Raw genomic sequence first — 16,586 nt, forward strand, 5'->3', positions numbered from 1 at the left:
AAAAAGGATGTGGAGAAGCTTGAGAGAGTCCAGAGAAGAGCTATGCACATGATCAGAGGTCAGGAAAACAGACCTTACGATGACAGGCTGAGAGCTATGGGGCTCTTTAGCCTGGAAAAGCGCAGGCTCAGGGGCAATCTGATGGTCACCTATAAGTTTATCAGGGGTGACCACCAGTATCTGGGGGGAACGTTTGTTCCCCAGAGTGCCCCAAGGGATGATGAGGTCAAACGATTATAAACTGCCGCAAGACCGTTTCAGGCTGGACATAAGGAAGAATTTGTTTACTGTCCAAGCCCCCAAGGTCTGGAATAGCCTGCCATTGGAGGTGGTTCAAGCACCTACATTGAACACCTTCAAGAGAAAATTGGATACTTATTTTGCTGGGATCCTATGACCCCAGCTGACTTCCTGCCCTTTGGACAGGGGGGCTGGACTCGATGACCTTCTGAGGTCCCTTCCAGCCCTAATGTCTGTGAAATCTATGAAATAAACCTAGAGATGGCAGCCAAGGGTGCATGATGTGCATGACAACTTTTCTGATGATGTTCAACAGGGGGATACCTTTATATTTAAGGTCACAGTTACTTCTATCCCCCTTGTTTTCATATAATTGTACAAACTGAGTGCAGCAAGAAGCTTGGTGCATCTGCTCCTTTAAGAGAAGGAAGGTTGCATGAGAAGCAGCCTGCAGGTGTGGTGAGGGAAATTAGGAGCCATGTGACCTAAAGGGGCTGGGCAATCAGGATATAAGCACAGGGCTTGAGCTGAGCAGGCAGTCCAGTACTGGGGAGCCATGGAGAGAAGAGCTCCTGAGCAGCAGGGCAGATTAATGCCCAAGCTGGGGTAAACAAGACCAGTGGTTTATGGATTGAGACTGTAGGGGTGGTGGTCTCAACTGACCCAGGAATGGGGCCATGGGCCGAGGGATGGGGCTAAAGCCAGGAAGCAAGGCCACAGTCGAGAGGGGTGAGATCAGGCAGGGTCAGGGACCCATAGCCCAGGAGAATCGAGAACAAGCTGGGCCAGGAGCCTATAGCTCAGGTTTCAACTGGCTCAGGAGCAGGGGCAGGGCCCAGGAGCAGGGGCCAAAGGTTGAGCAGTGGTCACAGCTGGAGACTCCCAGGGCCAAGGAGCCTGGAGATCTCAGTTGGCCTACGAGTGGGGCCAGGGTCCAAGCAGAGTGGTCAAAGGGTGAGGAGGGCCACAGCTGGAGATTGACAGGGGTAGGGACCCACAGTCCAGAGGAGGGTAGAGATAGAACCAGAGGCTCAGTGCCTTTGACAGGTGGAAACAGGGTCAGGGACCTGCGGCTGCATGCAGAAGTAGCCAAGATGGGTGAAGTGCTGTGTGGGTGGAAGGAGATAGAAGCCTGAGCCCAGGAGGGACAGAGGATGCAGGCCTGAGCTGGTTGAAGGGTGAGGAGGGCCACAGCTGGAGACTGACAGGGGCAGGGACCCACAGGGTGAGCTGGTTAGTGATCAGTAACATCTGTGAAGCTTGGGTATGGCTAGAAGGGGAGATGAGGAGGCCATGTAATTAGCTCTTAAGGCGATGAGTAGGGATACCTGTACTCATGAGCATGAGATCTGGCTTGGGGAGCCCTGGGGCAGCCTCCCTTTTCAAAAAGTATAATTACAGCAAGGCTTGGCAGGTGACTTGGAGGGGAGATGGCCCCGAAGAAAGTAGAGGTGACAAGAGCTAAGGGAGCTCCTGGGGCTTTATGGCCACCCCTGAGGAGGACTGTTATGCCAAGCATCTTTGAAATCCTGTGGTACTGCTTTCTCTTTCCAACAGAGCAATATAACTTCATGGAGCTTTCTAAATAATTCGTCCTTGGCACAGCTGTAGATTTCAGTAGGCAAGCAGTCATTGCCAGATGCCTTGTTTCCGTGAATCTATTGAATAGCTTTCTGCAAATCTCCTAATGTAGGCTCACTGTCCAAATCCATCATAGCTTCAAACTGTGGTAATCCTTCATGCCCTTCATATTTGATTTCAGTCTCACTGGAGTATAGTATTCCAGTGTTCAATCCAACATTCAAGTTGTTTTTGTTTATCAGTGATGACATTTCCATTTAAGTCTTTCAGTGGAGCAGTCTTCTTTTTGACTAGACCAATTGCTCAGTCGATGCCTTCGTGCATTCCACAGCTATCACCTGTGTCAGCTGCTTTCTAAATATCACCATGGAGTTTCAGCCAAAAATCCTGGGCACACATCCTAGCCTCCTTTTGCTACTGGGGTTTTACAGTCAGCAGGAATCTTGACCTTCAGACTGAAATGACTAACAAGATCAGAAAAGCAGCTAAGGATTTGGGGCCATTACAGAAATGCGCATGGAATAACAACAAACTAAGGTGAAGATGCAAATCTATGAGACTTGCATACTATCATCCCTGCTTTATGGTTCAGAAACATGGACTATATATGCTAGGCACATAGACTGAACAGCTTTCACGTGAGATGCCCATGCAAAATCTGGAAAATATAGTGGGAAAACAAAATGCCAAATACAGGTTCTGGAGCACTCAGGGCTGATATACTTAGAAACCATTATATAAAGAAGAGGAGGCTATGATGGCTCAGCTATTTCAGGAGAATGGGAGGAGACTGTATCCCCAAGAATATTTTGTACAGTGAGATTTGAGATGGCTCTAGAAAGTAGGCTCACCCTCCATGGTGGTACCACAACATGTGCAAAAATGATATGAAATTGTTAAACATCAATGTAGAAAGCTGGAAATAGTGATGGTTGTCTATTTTCAGATTTCTCACCATCGCTCCTGGACTCCAAAGATTGCTATTAAACATTGTCCTTTGCTGCCTTTGAGCCATTTTTCAGTTCATGTAACATTGCTCTGTCAAAGCCAAGTCAATTTCACTTAATTTGAGTAATATTTTGGGAAACATGGTTTCAAGTTAATAAACTCCAAGAATTTTACACCTACTGCCTTTTCTTCATCCACTAAAAGCAGCTCTTTACTAGGCCTGTGTGAAGTGGCTAGTATTTGCTTCAGATTTGGATTCAGCTGATTCAGGGGACAATGATTCAATTCAGTGATTCGAATCACTGTCCCAAATTGATTCGGCCCAATCTGATTTGGGGATTTGGCTGCTGCTGAATCAAACAGGCCCCATCCCTCCTGTTCTCCCAGCCCTGTCAATGGCTGCCCTACCTTGCCCCAGCATCCTGGCACTTAAAGCCCTGCACTTACCAGGTCCTGCTTGAGGGGGGTAGGGGGCAATCTCTGCTGTCCCCCACTGCCCGGTGCTGCATGGAGGGCTCTACCATGATCCCCCAGAAACCCTGACAGCTGCTGCAGCAACCAGTGAGTGAGGGACTTTTTCTTTTTTTTTTAAGTGCCAGGATGGTGGGGCTGGGCAGGGCAGCCATTGATGGGGCTGGGAGAGCGGGTGGGGGTCAGGGGCACTCAGGGAGGCTGGGGGAGCATGCAGGGGATGGGGCCTGTTGGGGATACCTCCATGGTCCCCCCCCCCCCAATTACTGGCACAGAGCCCGGGTCCAGCTCCCTGCAGCAGCGAGCTCACAGACTTTTTCTGTCCTGTAGAAAAAGTATACATTCAGCTGAGCCTTTGCATTGTCTGAGCCTTCGCATTTGGGGACTGTCTGAATCTCTGAATCGATTCAGAAACTTCAAATTGATTCAGACCTTTTTATTGGTCTCCCAATTCAATTTGGATTCAGAGATTCAGATATCGAATCTGGCCAAATCTCCAAATTGAATCAGCAACTGAAGCTTTGCACAGCCTTACTCTTCACCTCGACTATTTTAGATCATTATCTTGTTAGTAAGCCTGATTTCTCTATTGTTAATTTCCCTTGCTGTATTCACAAAAGTTCTCCTCTTCCTTCACTCACTGGTAAGTATTAACTAATTCTGCTTTCCCTTAGTTTTTCATACAAGTCTGACTGTGCACTCTTGGTCATTTTCCTTTCCTCATTCATTTCCAGTAAAGTCATCATTTCAACAAGAGGCAGGAAATAAAGCAGCAGCTACCATGATCACCAGTGTCCAAAGTACCTGGGCCATTTTGAACTAAATTGCATTGTTTTTAGAGTGCTCAGTCAAATGTTATGAGTTTTGGGAATGCAGGGTCCAGCTGTGACTGAACAAAATCTGTGCAGACTGACTGCTGCATCTTGCTCCTATATGACAGCTACAAGAAGAAGGTCAGGGAAAGTGTGGGTCCTTTACTAAATGGGGGAGGCAACCTTGCCTGAAAAGGCAGTGTGATGTAGGCTGGAAACTCCTGGGTTCTACGGTTGGTCTCCCACTGATTTTATGCATATTAATTACATTTCTCTACACCTCAACTTTCCATGTTTTAACACAGAGCTGATACTTATTTCCATCACAGGGCTGTTGCAAGGATTAATGAGTTAAAGTTCGTACAGTACTTTGAACTGTGAAATGCCTTTTTAAAAAAGAAAGTATCCAAGTGCTATAATTGAAGACAGGTTGAGTAGTAGAATACAGTGTTTTACTATTAAAGACAAAGTATATAATGTATATAATTACATTACAGCTTTTAAATTATATTGTAATCTTGAAACTTTCCAGTCAGAATTAATTTAGTCACCTACTGAAAAGCAAGAGCTTGCGAGAACTTAAGTAACTGCAAAATCATTGACTAGAGAGAGTCCTGTTGTGCCATCTAGTGGCATAGCGGGATAATGCAGACCTGGAAGTGTTGATTTTCCAGGTACAGTTAAAGAAGTGATACAAATTTCTATTATTGCTTATGTAGTAAACCCAGTTTTGAGGAACTGATTGTGAGATTTCTGTGGTGAGGGGAAGCCACATGAAGGCCTCAGTGCTGCAGACCTAGGGAAAGGGAACTTTGTAATATATTTAGAATACTGCAGTGCAAACTACAAAAATACCTGGGCTGTGGAGAAGCCAGGAAAATGTCTCAGAGCTGCAAAAGTAAGGTGAATGCTGTGGTATGTTTAGCAGAGGGCAGTGCAACCCACAGGAAAGTAGGCAGAGAGGGCCCAGGCTATATTTTAGAGCAAAGGAAGATAGATTTAGCCTGGCAATCTCTGGCTTCCTCATATAAATAGGTCATGGCTCAAGTCTAGAATTTGCTGTTATGTGTAAATAATAGTAAAGAAATTCTACTTAAGTAACCCTATTTTGTATTTTACTGCATATTATTTTACTGTGTGTGTCTACACAAGATGCTTTACTGTGCAGTAAACTGTCACCATCTATATGTGCACACCATTTACTACACAGTAAAATTAATCTACTGCACAGTTAGCTATTACCTGTAAATACAGGTAGTAAAACTAACAACATAGTAGACACTGTGCAGCAATGCATGTACAGATACTGGCTGGGAGCAAATTTGCTCCTGGTTAGCCCCAAAACTAGGGGCCACAAGGTATGAGGAAATCCCCCAATCCTGATGCTGCTCAACTCCCGGCTCCCCCCCCCTCCCCACACACACACCCAGAGCAGGGAGTCTAGCAGTGCCAGGACTAGGGAGGGAGCTCTCTGCTGCCCTGCACAGTTTGTTACAGAAATCCTCACCCAGCCCAGAGCTGGCTGGGAGCTGACCCAGAAGTGGGACAACTCCCAGCCAGCCCCAGAGAGCTGGAGAGCTCTGCAGAGCTGGGAAAGTTCTGCAGCAGCATCTGTCTCTTAGCCCCCTGCATATCAGGACCCCTCCTGATGTGTACAGGGCAAGGAGACAGCTGATGCTGCAGCTGGCAGAGCTCTCCTGGCCCCATATGCATGAAGACTGGTGCCATGCTCCCTTCTAGCCCCTGGGCCAGCACCCCAGCGGAGCCTGAAGCTCCCCCTAGCTGCTTCAGGGGGCTAGAGGAGGGAGGGTAGGAGCAGCCCTGTACCAGGCTGCTCTGGTTAGGAAGGCTTACTGCTCAATATTTTACCACTTCACAGGCTGAAAGGTATGACTGCAAGTAGGGAGTCCATTGGAAGTTTGTTCCTACCATTTGATAGTAAGGAACTGTAAGATCTATGCCCCCATTTCTAAAATGCATTACATGTAACGCATGCTGCATCTCTCCATTTGACCCTGGGTACCAAGTATTTTTATGCATTACAATTATGTGTATTCCAGCTGCACCTACAAGCACGATCCATTTCTGGGAGCCCATTGTATTTGGGCTATATGAACACATAACAAAAAAACCCAACAACCCTTCTCCTAAGGAGCTTCAAAGTTAGCATCTTATATTTGATTCACAAATATACATGTTTTAGGCCTCAAAGATTCTGTTGTGAAACACTAGCTTTTGGGCTTAAAAAAAGCTTGAAAGTGGATGTATTTTAAACAAGTTAGAGGTTGAATAAATGCAGTATCGGCTGCAGTGGACCAAACATTTTCTGTATTTCAAACCAAACTCATTAGCAATTTATTTACAGTTTCATTATACGACTAAATTGAATTGATTAATTTGCCTTTTCTAGAATTGTAGATTTCTCTGCTGTTGACAAGGGGCATGTTAATGGCTTCAATATGAAGTGATGTTGTTTATGGCTTTGTTCTATTCATAGTCATTTTATTGTCTTGAAAGAATAGTACCTGTTTTGCATGATTTCAATGCAGTATGCAACACAAAGACGTCAAATAAACCAAGGCATTCCAGAGTAAACAAAACTATTCTCCCAGCTGGAAATACTCTGAAAACATTACAGGAATTAAAAAAAATAAACATGCTCAAGAGGCATTATCTTGAAACAATATCTAACTACAAATTGTTATATTGATTTTTAAAAAAAAACCCCAAAAACCAAACCTTGAGGGTATAAACAGATTTTCCATTTCTGATAAACTTAATATTTTATTATGATAATCTTAATACAGCTAACTGGCATATGCTAAACCTAATCTTTATACTCCCTGATGACTTTTCTCTAACACTTTGCAAAATAAGTGTATGGAGGTATCTTGAGTTCAAAAGGAGATGTTTCTGATTAAAACACACATACCCTAGAAGGTTTTTAGGTAGACTGAGTTATATATGCACCTAAGGACAGTGACCATTAACTGTGTAAGTCACTTTGTTATTAATAATAGTGAATATTTTTAACTATTCTTGTAACAACAGCACCTGAAACCAGTGGATAATGAGCACTGCCAAGTGACCTATATAAACCTAACCTACACTGTGAAGCTGTGATCAAGAAATGAAGATTAATCTCTTTAACAGCACACATACCTCTTACAGTTCAAAATAGCAAGGAATGAAGTTTTACAGGCAACCCCCGCTTAGCACTCTTAATTGGTTCCTGAAAAACCAAGCATTAAGCAAAACAAGCGTTAAATGAAACTGAAGGTATTTGATGACCCAAGATGGTGACCGCAAGTGTTATAATGAAACTCATTGAGCACTAAGTGGAATCAGGTATTGATTTAAAATAAGCGTTATGACGAAACAGCATTTTTGGGGTTTGCACTGCAAACATTAATTGGGGGTTGCCTGTATATGCTTGTGTCATATTGCTGTCCACAAATGCAAAGGCTCATTTGGATGTATACTTTTCCTACAGGACAGAATGCAATAGGTTTTCTTCAGGAATCCATTGAGATGTTTAAAGGAATAGGATACACTGAAGACCAAATATATCAGCTTCCTATAGATTCCAGTTTGCAGGAATAAATGAACCAATAAAACTCCCAATAACAACAAAAAAAATAAAATGCTGAACTAGACAGCATAGTAAAATTAAATATTTTGTGTGACTGAGTGAATCCAGATATCATCTGATTGAGTTAAAGATTTAGCCACTACAGGGAAAAAAGCATTTTTAGATCTAAATGATCTATATAAAGCTGTTAAACACAAGTGCTACCCAATAAAAACTGTTCAGGAGATCTTATCAATCCTTCCAAATGCAAGATCATTTTCAGTTTGGGATGCAAGCCAGAGGGTTGGCAGATCCTAGCTGATGTGGAAAAGGAAAACTGTACTTTTGACTCCCTTTCTCAGCAGATATGTACTTAATGACTTTCCTTCAGGATTGTTTCATCACCTGATATATAACAGCACCTAGCTAAGTGCAAATTGACCCCTGATGTGTGACAGGATAAAAATTCTGTATCCTGGACCAGTCAGGAAACAGAAGTCACTTACCGACACTCCTATCCATTGCATCCTTATTCCACGTTGTGGAAGAAGATTAAGTATGTTAACAAAAAAAAAAGCCAGCTGACTGCCTTAGCTGGAAAGATGTGGTAGCATCTCTAAATTTTCCTGTAAGTGGCAGCATTGCCGTGGAACTGGAAAAGGAAGTCTCCTGCACTGCTCCTGTGCAGGTGCAGATCTTCAAATGTTTAGGTTAATTACATTTTGGAAGGTTTTTTTGAATTCCAAACTCCAGCTTTGTCTGGGAGTCTCCTTAGATTTTTAAAGTTAAAAAAATGGTATATTCCCTGAGGCCCTTTCATGGATCCTGAGGAAGAGCAGGGTGCAGTGAGAGAGTGGGGAAAGAACCCTTTACTAATAAGGTGTGGGATGGGGCTAGCACCACGACACAACAAGAAGAAAAGGGAAAAGACCTTGATTCCTTGAGAAGCAAGGATTTTTGGGTGATATCTTTTATTGGACCAATTGCATGGTTGGGATAAGGTTAAACAAGCTTTTGAATGCAAGGCATTGATTCTTTGGACCATCTAATTTTACTAAAAGAGACCATTTTTACAGGGCTCTTCATCCTTCCAATGAACCTTACTAAAAATGTCAGTCCTAACAGTGCTGGCTATCCCACATCTGGCCTCACCTTTTTCTGCCAGCACCTCCTTTCTCTGTAGAGAAACATGCTCTCACTTAATGCTGCTAGAAGACTTTTTTAGTCTGTGAGAACTAACTAATAGAAAGAAGCAGGCAGATGCTTCCCCAGATTATTAAACTAGCCTGACTGATCTGTCCCCTTGCTACTTTATGATTGTAGGCTAGATGGAAAATCCTCCATTCAGAGACCATTTTTTGACCCTCCTGAATGGGACTCCCAAAGTTCTGAAAAATCTATCAGTGATAGAAACCTACAAGCCATGTGAGTGGGAATCTGAGATATGTGTAATTTCAGACTAAGTAGCAAAAGAAAACTTCTAAGCTAGAACTTTTATAAAGTCCCAAAATAAAACTTTGGGTGTTTCCAATTAGGCATGGAAAGTGCCAACTGTTTCATGAATCATTTATGGGCAATATAAATCACATGCAAATCAATGATTCCATTTAAAAAGGGGGAGTAGAAACCAGTGCTTATAACAGAAGTCTTGACCACTTCATATGTGATTGGAACTGAAACATCCCTGGTTGTTAGTCTGTCAATGTCTTTCAGTGCCAATCTGTACAAGTATCTGCACCTTAGAGTGTGAACAGACGTAACATTTGAGATGTTTCCAAATGTAAGAATTCGGAAACATTAAAAAACCCCCCGAGCGTTTCAGCCACTAGACAGACCCGCAGCATATGTCATGCCCCCTGGCTGGAGCACTTCAAAAAATCACTGTGGCTCCCTGCCATAGCATACTCTCCAACCCAGGGTGCAACAGGGGCTGGGCAACCTGCAGCTCTGCTCCCCCATTCCCTCTCAAAGGGCAGGGGAAATAGCAGACTCTCAGCACAGCTCTATAGCCTCCATTTCCTGTGACTGTGGCTCTGCTCCCTTTCTCTTCTCTCCAGGGGTTGGTCTCCTCCCCTGATCTCTGGTCCTCAACAGCATCTCTGCCTAGGGCACCAAATTTGCTAGGTATGCCCCTGCAAAAGGTCCAGTGTCCAATATCACAACAATGACCCCCTCCCTGGCAGACTCCCTGCAAGCTGCCTCTTGTCCACATTTCTCTTTATTCCTTTACTGGGGAGTTCCCATCTCCTCAGTGTAAGGAGTGTTTAATGGCTTTGTACATTGGGCCTCAGGATTTGAAAGGTGCAAACAGCTCTCCACCTGGGTTTTTTCACCATTGAAATCTGACTGAATATCAGCAAACTATGAACAGGGATTGTTTGGTTTGTTTTTTTTTACTGGCTGCCCACTCTATTTCCACTTAAGCTGTCCAAGTAAAAATAAACTTGCTCTTCTGATGGCAAGCGGGCAGAGAATGCCCAATGCTCATTTAAACATGAAGCCCAACTGCTTGCACTGGAGACAGAGTGATTTTGGCTTGTGCCCAGGTCTCTGGATGGAAATCTAATCATCTACTGCGTCACATGCTAGAGACCTGCCCAAAGTTCTGTCTTGCTGGCACTGACTACGCTATGTCCTTTTGCACTAAGACCCTGACACTCCCCTCTCAGAAGAGCTCTGAATACTTGGCAGTAGTCCTATCTGTGATTTTCCAGTGGCACATGTTCAGTGGCTGTTATTAGCTTTGGCAAATACAAGGAAAACGTTTTGTAATGCTGGAAAATCCCCAGTATGCCAATCCTATATGACTGATGAACAACACACGACTCCAGCCACATCTCTGAATTTAAAAGCATGTAGAGAAATGAAAAAGAAACCAGAGATAAAGAGGAAAGGGGAAGAGGCAGGAAAGAAGGAAGGAATGAGACAAAGGCACCTTCTTCTCTCATTATTCAATCACCCTCTTATAGCATTACTATTAAGTCAGGGCTTTAAAATCAGGAGTCAGGCCCTCCCCAAAATTGTAATATTAGCTTAAAAATCATGAGATTTTAAATACATTTAAATTCTTATGATTTTTTTTTTTTTTGTAGTTTTGCCTTAGAGTCTATATTTTCTCTGTATTCAGAAGGGCTTATTTTAAGGAAAGCCCAGATTCTCAGATAATCGCAGGACTCCAGGAGCTGGAGCTTTGAGATCACCAAATACATGACTCATTAGCCAAGAGTTGGCAGCGCTTTAGTGATTGCCTACAAAAGCTCAGTCCTCTAGTGATTAATGACCCAGAAATAATGTAGTGTAAAAGGGAGGATTACTTAAAGGATCAAAATCAAGCTGGTGCAGTGGGCTAGCACTAGCCTGGTAAGACCTATACACTGAGGTGATGCAGAAGATGCTGTGGGGATGCTATATAAAGCACTGAATTTCACCCACAGTGAATTTAGATCCACCGGCTGCTATAGCCATGGCTATGGAAGTAAAATCACAGCAAGTTACAGGCAGAGCTGGACTACATTTTTCAAATAAATAATTCAAATCACCATAAAGTACAGTTGTGAGTTGAGCAAACCTATTAACTCATTAGAGCCACATTTTGCAAAAGCCACATCCCTAAAATAATTAAAACAATTTGGAAAAAAAAGTCAAAATGTTATCTATGTTGACACCTTTGAAATGAAGTGTTTGTGTTTCTCATTTCTAACAGAAATTTGTCCTTTTTAACAAAGACAAAGGGTAAACAGAACCCCACACAAATCAAGACAATGTTTTGTATTGGGTCAAGCCAGATTTGTTTTCTTCTCCCAATTTTTCGGGTTTGGCCAAGAAGGAAAAATCTCATGTATTTGGGCAGCTCTTGTCACAGGTTCTTCAGACCTGGGGCTGACAAAAAACAGCATTTTCCAGGAACCTCTGTGGAAGAGAGATTTGGATACAGAGTAGCTCCTACAGTTGCCCTTTGGCGCTGCAAAGTCATTAGTGACTTGTTTCTGCAAGAGTTGTTTTAGCATATAGAAGGTCAAATTCCTTCCAGCTCATGCTTCCTGTCTGAGCTGGTGCAAGGGCACAATGCTTGTTATCTACAGCTCTTGCAAAAGGTGGCAGGCTGTGAAGAAGCAGTTGGTGAGTGCAAATTTTGCATGCACTGGGTATCCTATTTTCCATTCTTGAGATAATTTAAAAGATCAATGTACATGTCAAGGCCACATAGAAGCCATGGCATACCTGCAAATTGTAGTTTAAAGACATGATATAGTCCATTTACCATATTGTAAGACCCCAGAAAGGAGATGCAAAGGGGAAGCCACTCAATGAGCTCTCCCCAGTGCTGGCAGAACAGTTAAGTAGCCATTAGGGTTGCTTATTTTCCTTACCTGAGGGCATGGAATGAAGATGGTGCAGGAAATTGTATTGCTGGACTCACAGGATGCTCCATCTTAACAGAATAGAAAAAAAATATACAAGAATGAGGCAGGAGTTGATGGAACCCAAAAACGGATGGTGGTTAAACTAGAAGATATTCCCCTCAGTAGAAAGTCGGAAGTTAGCTTTACATGGTAAACCTAGTGTGTGCTAGTGCAGCATCCTAACTGCTCAGGGTAGGCTGCCTTCTAAATTGGAATAGCAAGAGTTTTTGGTGGTATTTTTCATTGGACCATCTATAGTTTGGAGCGATGTTAGACAAGTGACCTGAGGAAGAACACTTTATGCTTAAAAACACAGATTCATAGATTGTAAGGGGCTGGAAGGGACCTCGCAAGATCAGGTCCAGCCCCCCTGCACTAGGCAGGAAAGACAACTGGTGTCAGGTACCCCAGTGAGGTGACCGTCCAGTGTCCTCGTGAAGATCTCCAGGGTAGGTGACTGCACCACCTCTGGAGGGAGTTTATTCCACAGTCTGGACACCCTGACTGTGAAAAGGTTTTTCCTAGAGTTAAGCCTGAAATGGTCTTCCAGGAGTTTGTGGCCGTTACTCCTGGTTTTCTCCAAGGATTCCCTGGTGAACAGTTGTTCATCGATCCCTTGACGTACTCCCCAGATGTAGAGGTAAGGTGTTACCAAATTCCCCTCTCAGCCTTCTCTTTTTCAGGCTGAAGAGTCCCAGGTCCCTCAGCCTTTCCTCATATGGCTTGTCTTGCAAGTCTCTGATCATATGGGTGGCTCTTCTCTGGACTCTCTCAAGCTTTTCCACGTCCTTGTTGAAGTGCGGCACCGAGAACTGGATGCAGTACTCCAGCTGTGGTCTCACCAATGCTGAGTAAAGTGGAAGAATCACTTCCTTGGTTTTGCTTGAGATGCAGAGTATTGTTTGTGCTGCTGGCAACAGCATCATACTGACAGCTCATGTTCTATGGTCTATTATTACCCTCAGGTCCTTTTCATTCATGGTGCTAGTCAGTTTGGCACCACCGAGCCTGCAAGTATGTTGGGGGTTGTTTGTTAGGCCTGTGCAAAGCGGCTAGTATTCACTTCGGATTCAGATTTGGCCAATTTGGGGGACAGCGATTCGATTCGGCAATTTGAATCACTGTCCCAAATTGATTCAGCTGAATCTTATTTGGAGATTCAGCTGCTGCCAAATCTCTGAATCAGGCAGGCCCATCCCCCGCCTGCTCTCCCAGCCCAGCAGCGACTGCCCCACCAGTCCCAGCACTTGGAAAAACCCCCCCCCGAACTCACCAGGTGCTGCTGAGCGTGGGGGCGAATCCTGGCTGCCTCCTGCTGTGTGGGGGGCTCTGTGCGAGCTCCCTGACCTCCCCCTCTGCTATCCCAGCCCCTCCCCACCCATGGGTGCCCTGCCCACCACAGCTCCAGCCCTTTAAGAAAGGAAACAAAAAGAAAAAAAAAGAAAACCCCCACACTTGCCGTTCCTGCCTAGTGGGGGGGGCGATCCCTGCTGCCCCACATCACATGGGGGAGGCTCTTCCATGAGCCCTGCAAAGCCCCGAGGCTGCTGCAGGAGTGGAGAGTCTCAGGGTTTTTCCTCAGGTTTTTCTTCTTAAAGGGCTGGAGCTGGGGCAGGCAGGGCAGCCATGGGGGGCTGGAGGAGTGGGGGAGGCCAAGGGGCTTGTGCAGAGCCCCCCATGGAGCATGGGGCAGTGGGGATCACCCCACACCTGGCAGCACCCAATGAGTCACGAGGAGCTGGGGCGGGCATGGCAGCCATGGCGGGGGGGGGGGAAGGGGGAGCAGGCAGGGGATGGGACCTGGCAGGGATCTCCCCCCATGGTCCCCTCCTCCGCCCCGACTTACCAGCTCCGAGTCTGGCTACAGCTCCCTGCTGCAGCCACCGGGGACTGCCCGAATCAAAGCTCTCTGAATCTTCAGAAATCAATTCAGACCTTTTTACTGGTCCCCTGATTTGATTCGGATTTGGAGATATGGCCACCGAATCAGGTCGAATCTCCTCTGAATCAAATTAGCACCCAAAGCTTCGCACAGTCCTACTGTTCATCCCCAGATGGAGCACTTCACACTTCTCAATGTTGAACTTCATCTGGTTCCAATCCACCCAACTTGCCAGGCTGTCTAGGTCTGCCTGTATCTGCAGCCTATTTTCAAGTATGACTACACTCCCTCATAACTTGGTGCTGTCTGCAAGCTTGGCCAGTGAGCTCTTCACCTCCACATCCAAATCATTGATAAAGATGTTGAAAAGCACTGGACGTTTACAGCATAAACATGGCCAGAACAGTGCAGCTGCAAACCCAGTTCCTGTAGCTGTTCAGAGAATGGCAGAGTGGATTCAGAAGGCAGGGTAGATTTGCACCTTTATAGGTTAACTAAAGATAGATATACGGGGCACAAGCTTTCATGAACCCAAATTACCACCATCCTTTCAGATGCCACCTCATGCGGGCAGATTAAAATACTAGTTGGTTATATACCATTCATATGTTACTGGGCTTGTAATATAAACTATGCTGTGATGACCAGCACAGCACTTTCAAAGGATAGTAATTTGGGCACCTTGAGGAACAGATGACTGGCTCTCTTCCTTGTAAGCTGATGCTTGAACTGGTCTTCTGTAGGAGTTCCAGGGAAGCTGTAATATGGGATTCTGGACTGCAGTCATGAAATGTCTGCTCTGTGCTTAACATCATGTAGCGTGCACTAGGTTTGCTGGCCCAGGAAACTACTCCCTGTACCTGTGTGTCACACCCAGAGCTTCTCAGCACTGTGCTTCCTTGTCTTGGATCTCAAGAAGGATGTTCTGCAAGTCCAGGGGCCTGGAGTAAACACTGCTTTTCCAGGGAAGGAACTTCTTAAGTGTCATCTTGTGGAACTTTCCTCCTCTTCTGCTTCCACTCTTCCTTCATACCTTTTTCCTTTGGCAGGACAAAACCAGGCAAACAATTACTGCAAAGGGTGGAGTTCAGTACATGGCTGTGGTGAAGCACAGAAATAAAATGCAGGGCATACAAATGCATCCTAACGGGAAATCACTTATTTCCTTATGCTTCTGCTATGACAGTAATGTTGACGTTGCAGGCTTCCTTGGTTGGCAAAAAAAAAGCAACTTCAGTGAAAATAGTTAGGGACTGATTCTGCAGGAACAAGCCTCCCTCCCATGCTGACGAATATTCTTTAACACTCACTTTCCACAAGCGTCAAGGGCTAAACACAGTACCAGGCAGCGGGAAAAAAAAGAAAAAAAAAAAAAATCAATCCCCAAGTGTCTAACTTCCTTTATCTACAAAACACGCAGCTTTGGATAGAAAAATTAGCCTTTTAAGTCTGTTCCAATTCAACAAGGTAAGTAGCAAGTAAGGATTTTCCAGTAATACTTCAGCAGTTTCATTCCCAGTGCCCTTGAGACAGATTTACAGTTCCGTCACTTGACAGCAGCTGCTTGGGTTCTTAACCCCTGTGCTGCCTTCTGGGAAGTCAGAGAAAGATGTGTTGCTGGTCAAAGAGGCTGCTTTGGTTCAGAAGTTTTGAAAAACTTGGAGCTTTCTGCCGAGAAAGATGTTGTAGCCCTTTAAGGCATCCTGGGCACAAGATCAAAGGACATCTAAAAGCTGTCCTCCTGGCAGGGATGCATATGTTTGCTTCTTTTTTTTTCATTTCCATTTACTCTTATTGCATTTCTAAGAAAAAAGGCCTAATGTTTAATCAGATTGATTGCCAATAATTCAAGTAAATTTTAACCTTGAACAAAATCAAGGCAGGGAATATTTGCTAAGTGTCTTGCATCAATTGATTGGGAAAAAAAAAAAAAAAAAATCAATGTTCCCCACCAAAACAGCTCTGTAGTCTTTGTCTACATCCTACAGTGGATGTAAACAGATGCTAAATCTTGTTGTATTAAGACTTCCAATTGTAATTGTTGTTGAGTTTATTTATTTTTTCAAACCCAGAAAGTTAACATATTGGTACCAAAAAGTTAATTAATGGTTTTTGAACTGCTATTAAGAAAGACGGAGAAAAGAGTCATATAAAGTGCCTGATTCTTTCCTCCCACGTAGTGACGTGTTTCCATTAATGTCAGTGGATTCGCTCCAGATTTATGCCAATCTAAGTGAGGTGAGACAGAGGTCTAAGACTTCTTTTTTTCTTTATAGACTGTTCACCATACTAACAAGCATCACCAACACCAAGTGTTCCTAAAGCACAAGGAAAGCCTGCAAAAAATTGAGAGCGACTTAAAAATCATGAGATTTAAACATATACCTGTAGGAGTCACCAAGGTCACATTTTCAAGCTTCTCTCTGCAGCTAAGAGGGTTACAAAGTTGCTTTCATCCCAGTGAAAGCTGAGCTTCTCTTCAGTTAACAGGGCTCCAGAAGCTGGAGATTTTTCTTCGTGTATGCATCCATGGTGATCCTGCTCCTGACGTGCATGTACTTCAGAATGCATTTAACAGCCATGTCTGCCAGGGCTGTGCCAGGAGGAACATATGCCCATGCCACTGCTCCACAGGCATAGAGGCTGAGCATCCACAACCAGTCTGCAGTTCCTTCTTA

General features: G+C 44.3%; 1 protein-coding gene across 1 annotated transcript in view; it reads right to left on the reverse strand.

Moving 5' to 3' along the window:
* SYPL1 (synaptophysin like 1) overlaps positions 1-14,726 on the reverse strand; it is a 52,663-nt gene extending 37,937 nt beyond the window's left edge. The window contains exons 1-2 of the mRNA XM_059725865.1: positions 14,590-14,726; positions 11,994-12,055 (exon numbers count right to left, since the gene is read on the reverse strand). Coding sequence (XP_059581848.1) covers positions 11,994-12,055; positions 14,590-14,695 — 168 coding nt within the window. The 5' untranslated portion in view covers positions 14,696-14,726. The remainder of the gene's footprint in view (positions 1-11,993; positions 12,056-14,589) is intronic.
* Positions 14,727-16,586: the final 1,860 nt, after the last annotated feature.

This window comes from Alligator mississippiensis, chromosome 4 (assembly GCF_030867095.1).
Source record: "Alligator mississippiensis isolate rAllMis1 chromosome 4, rAllMis1, whole genome shotgun sequence".
Taxonomy (NCBI): domain Eukaryota; kingdom Metazoa; phylum Chordata; order Crocodylia; family Alligatoridae; genus Alligator; species Alligator mississippiensis.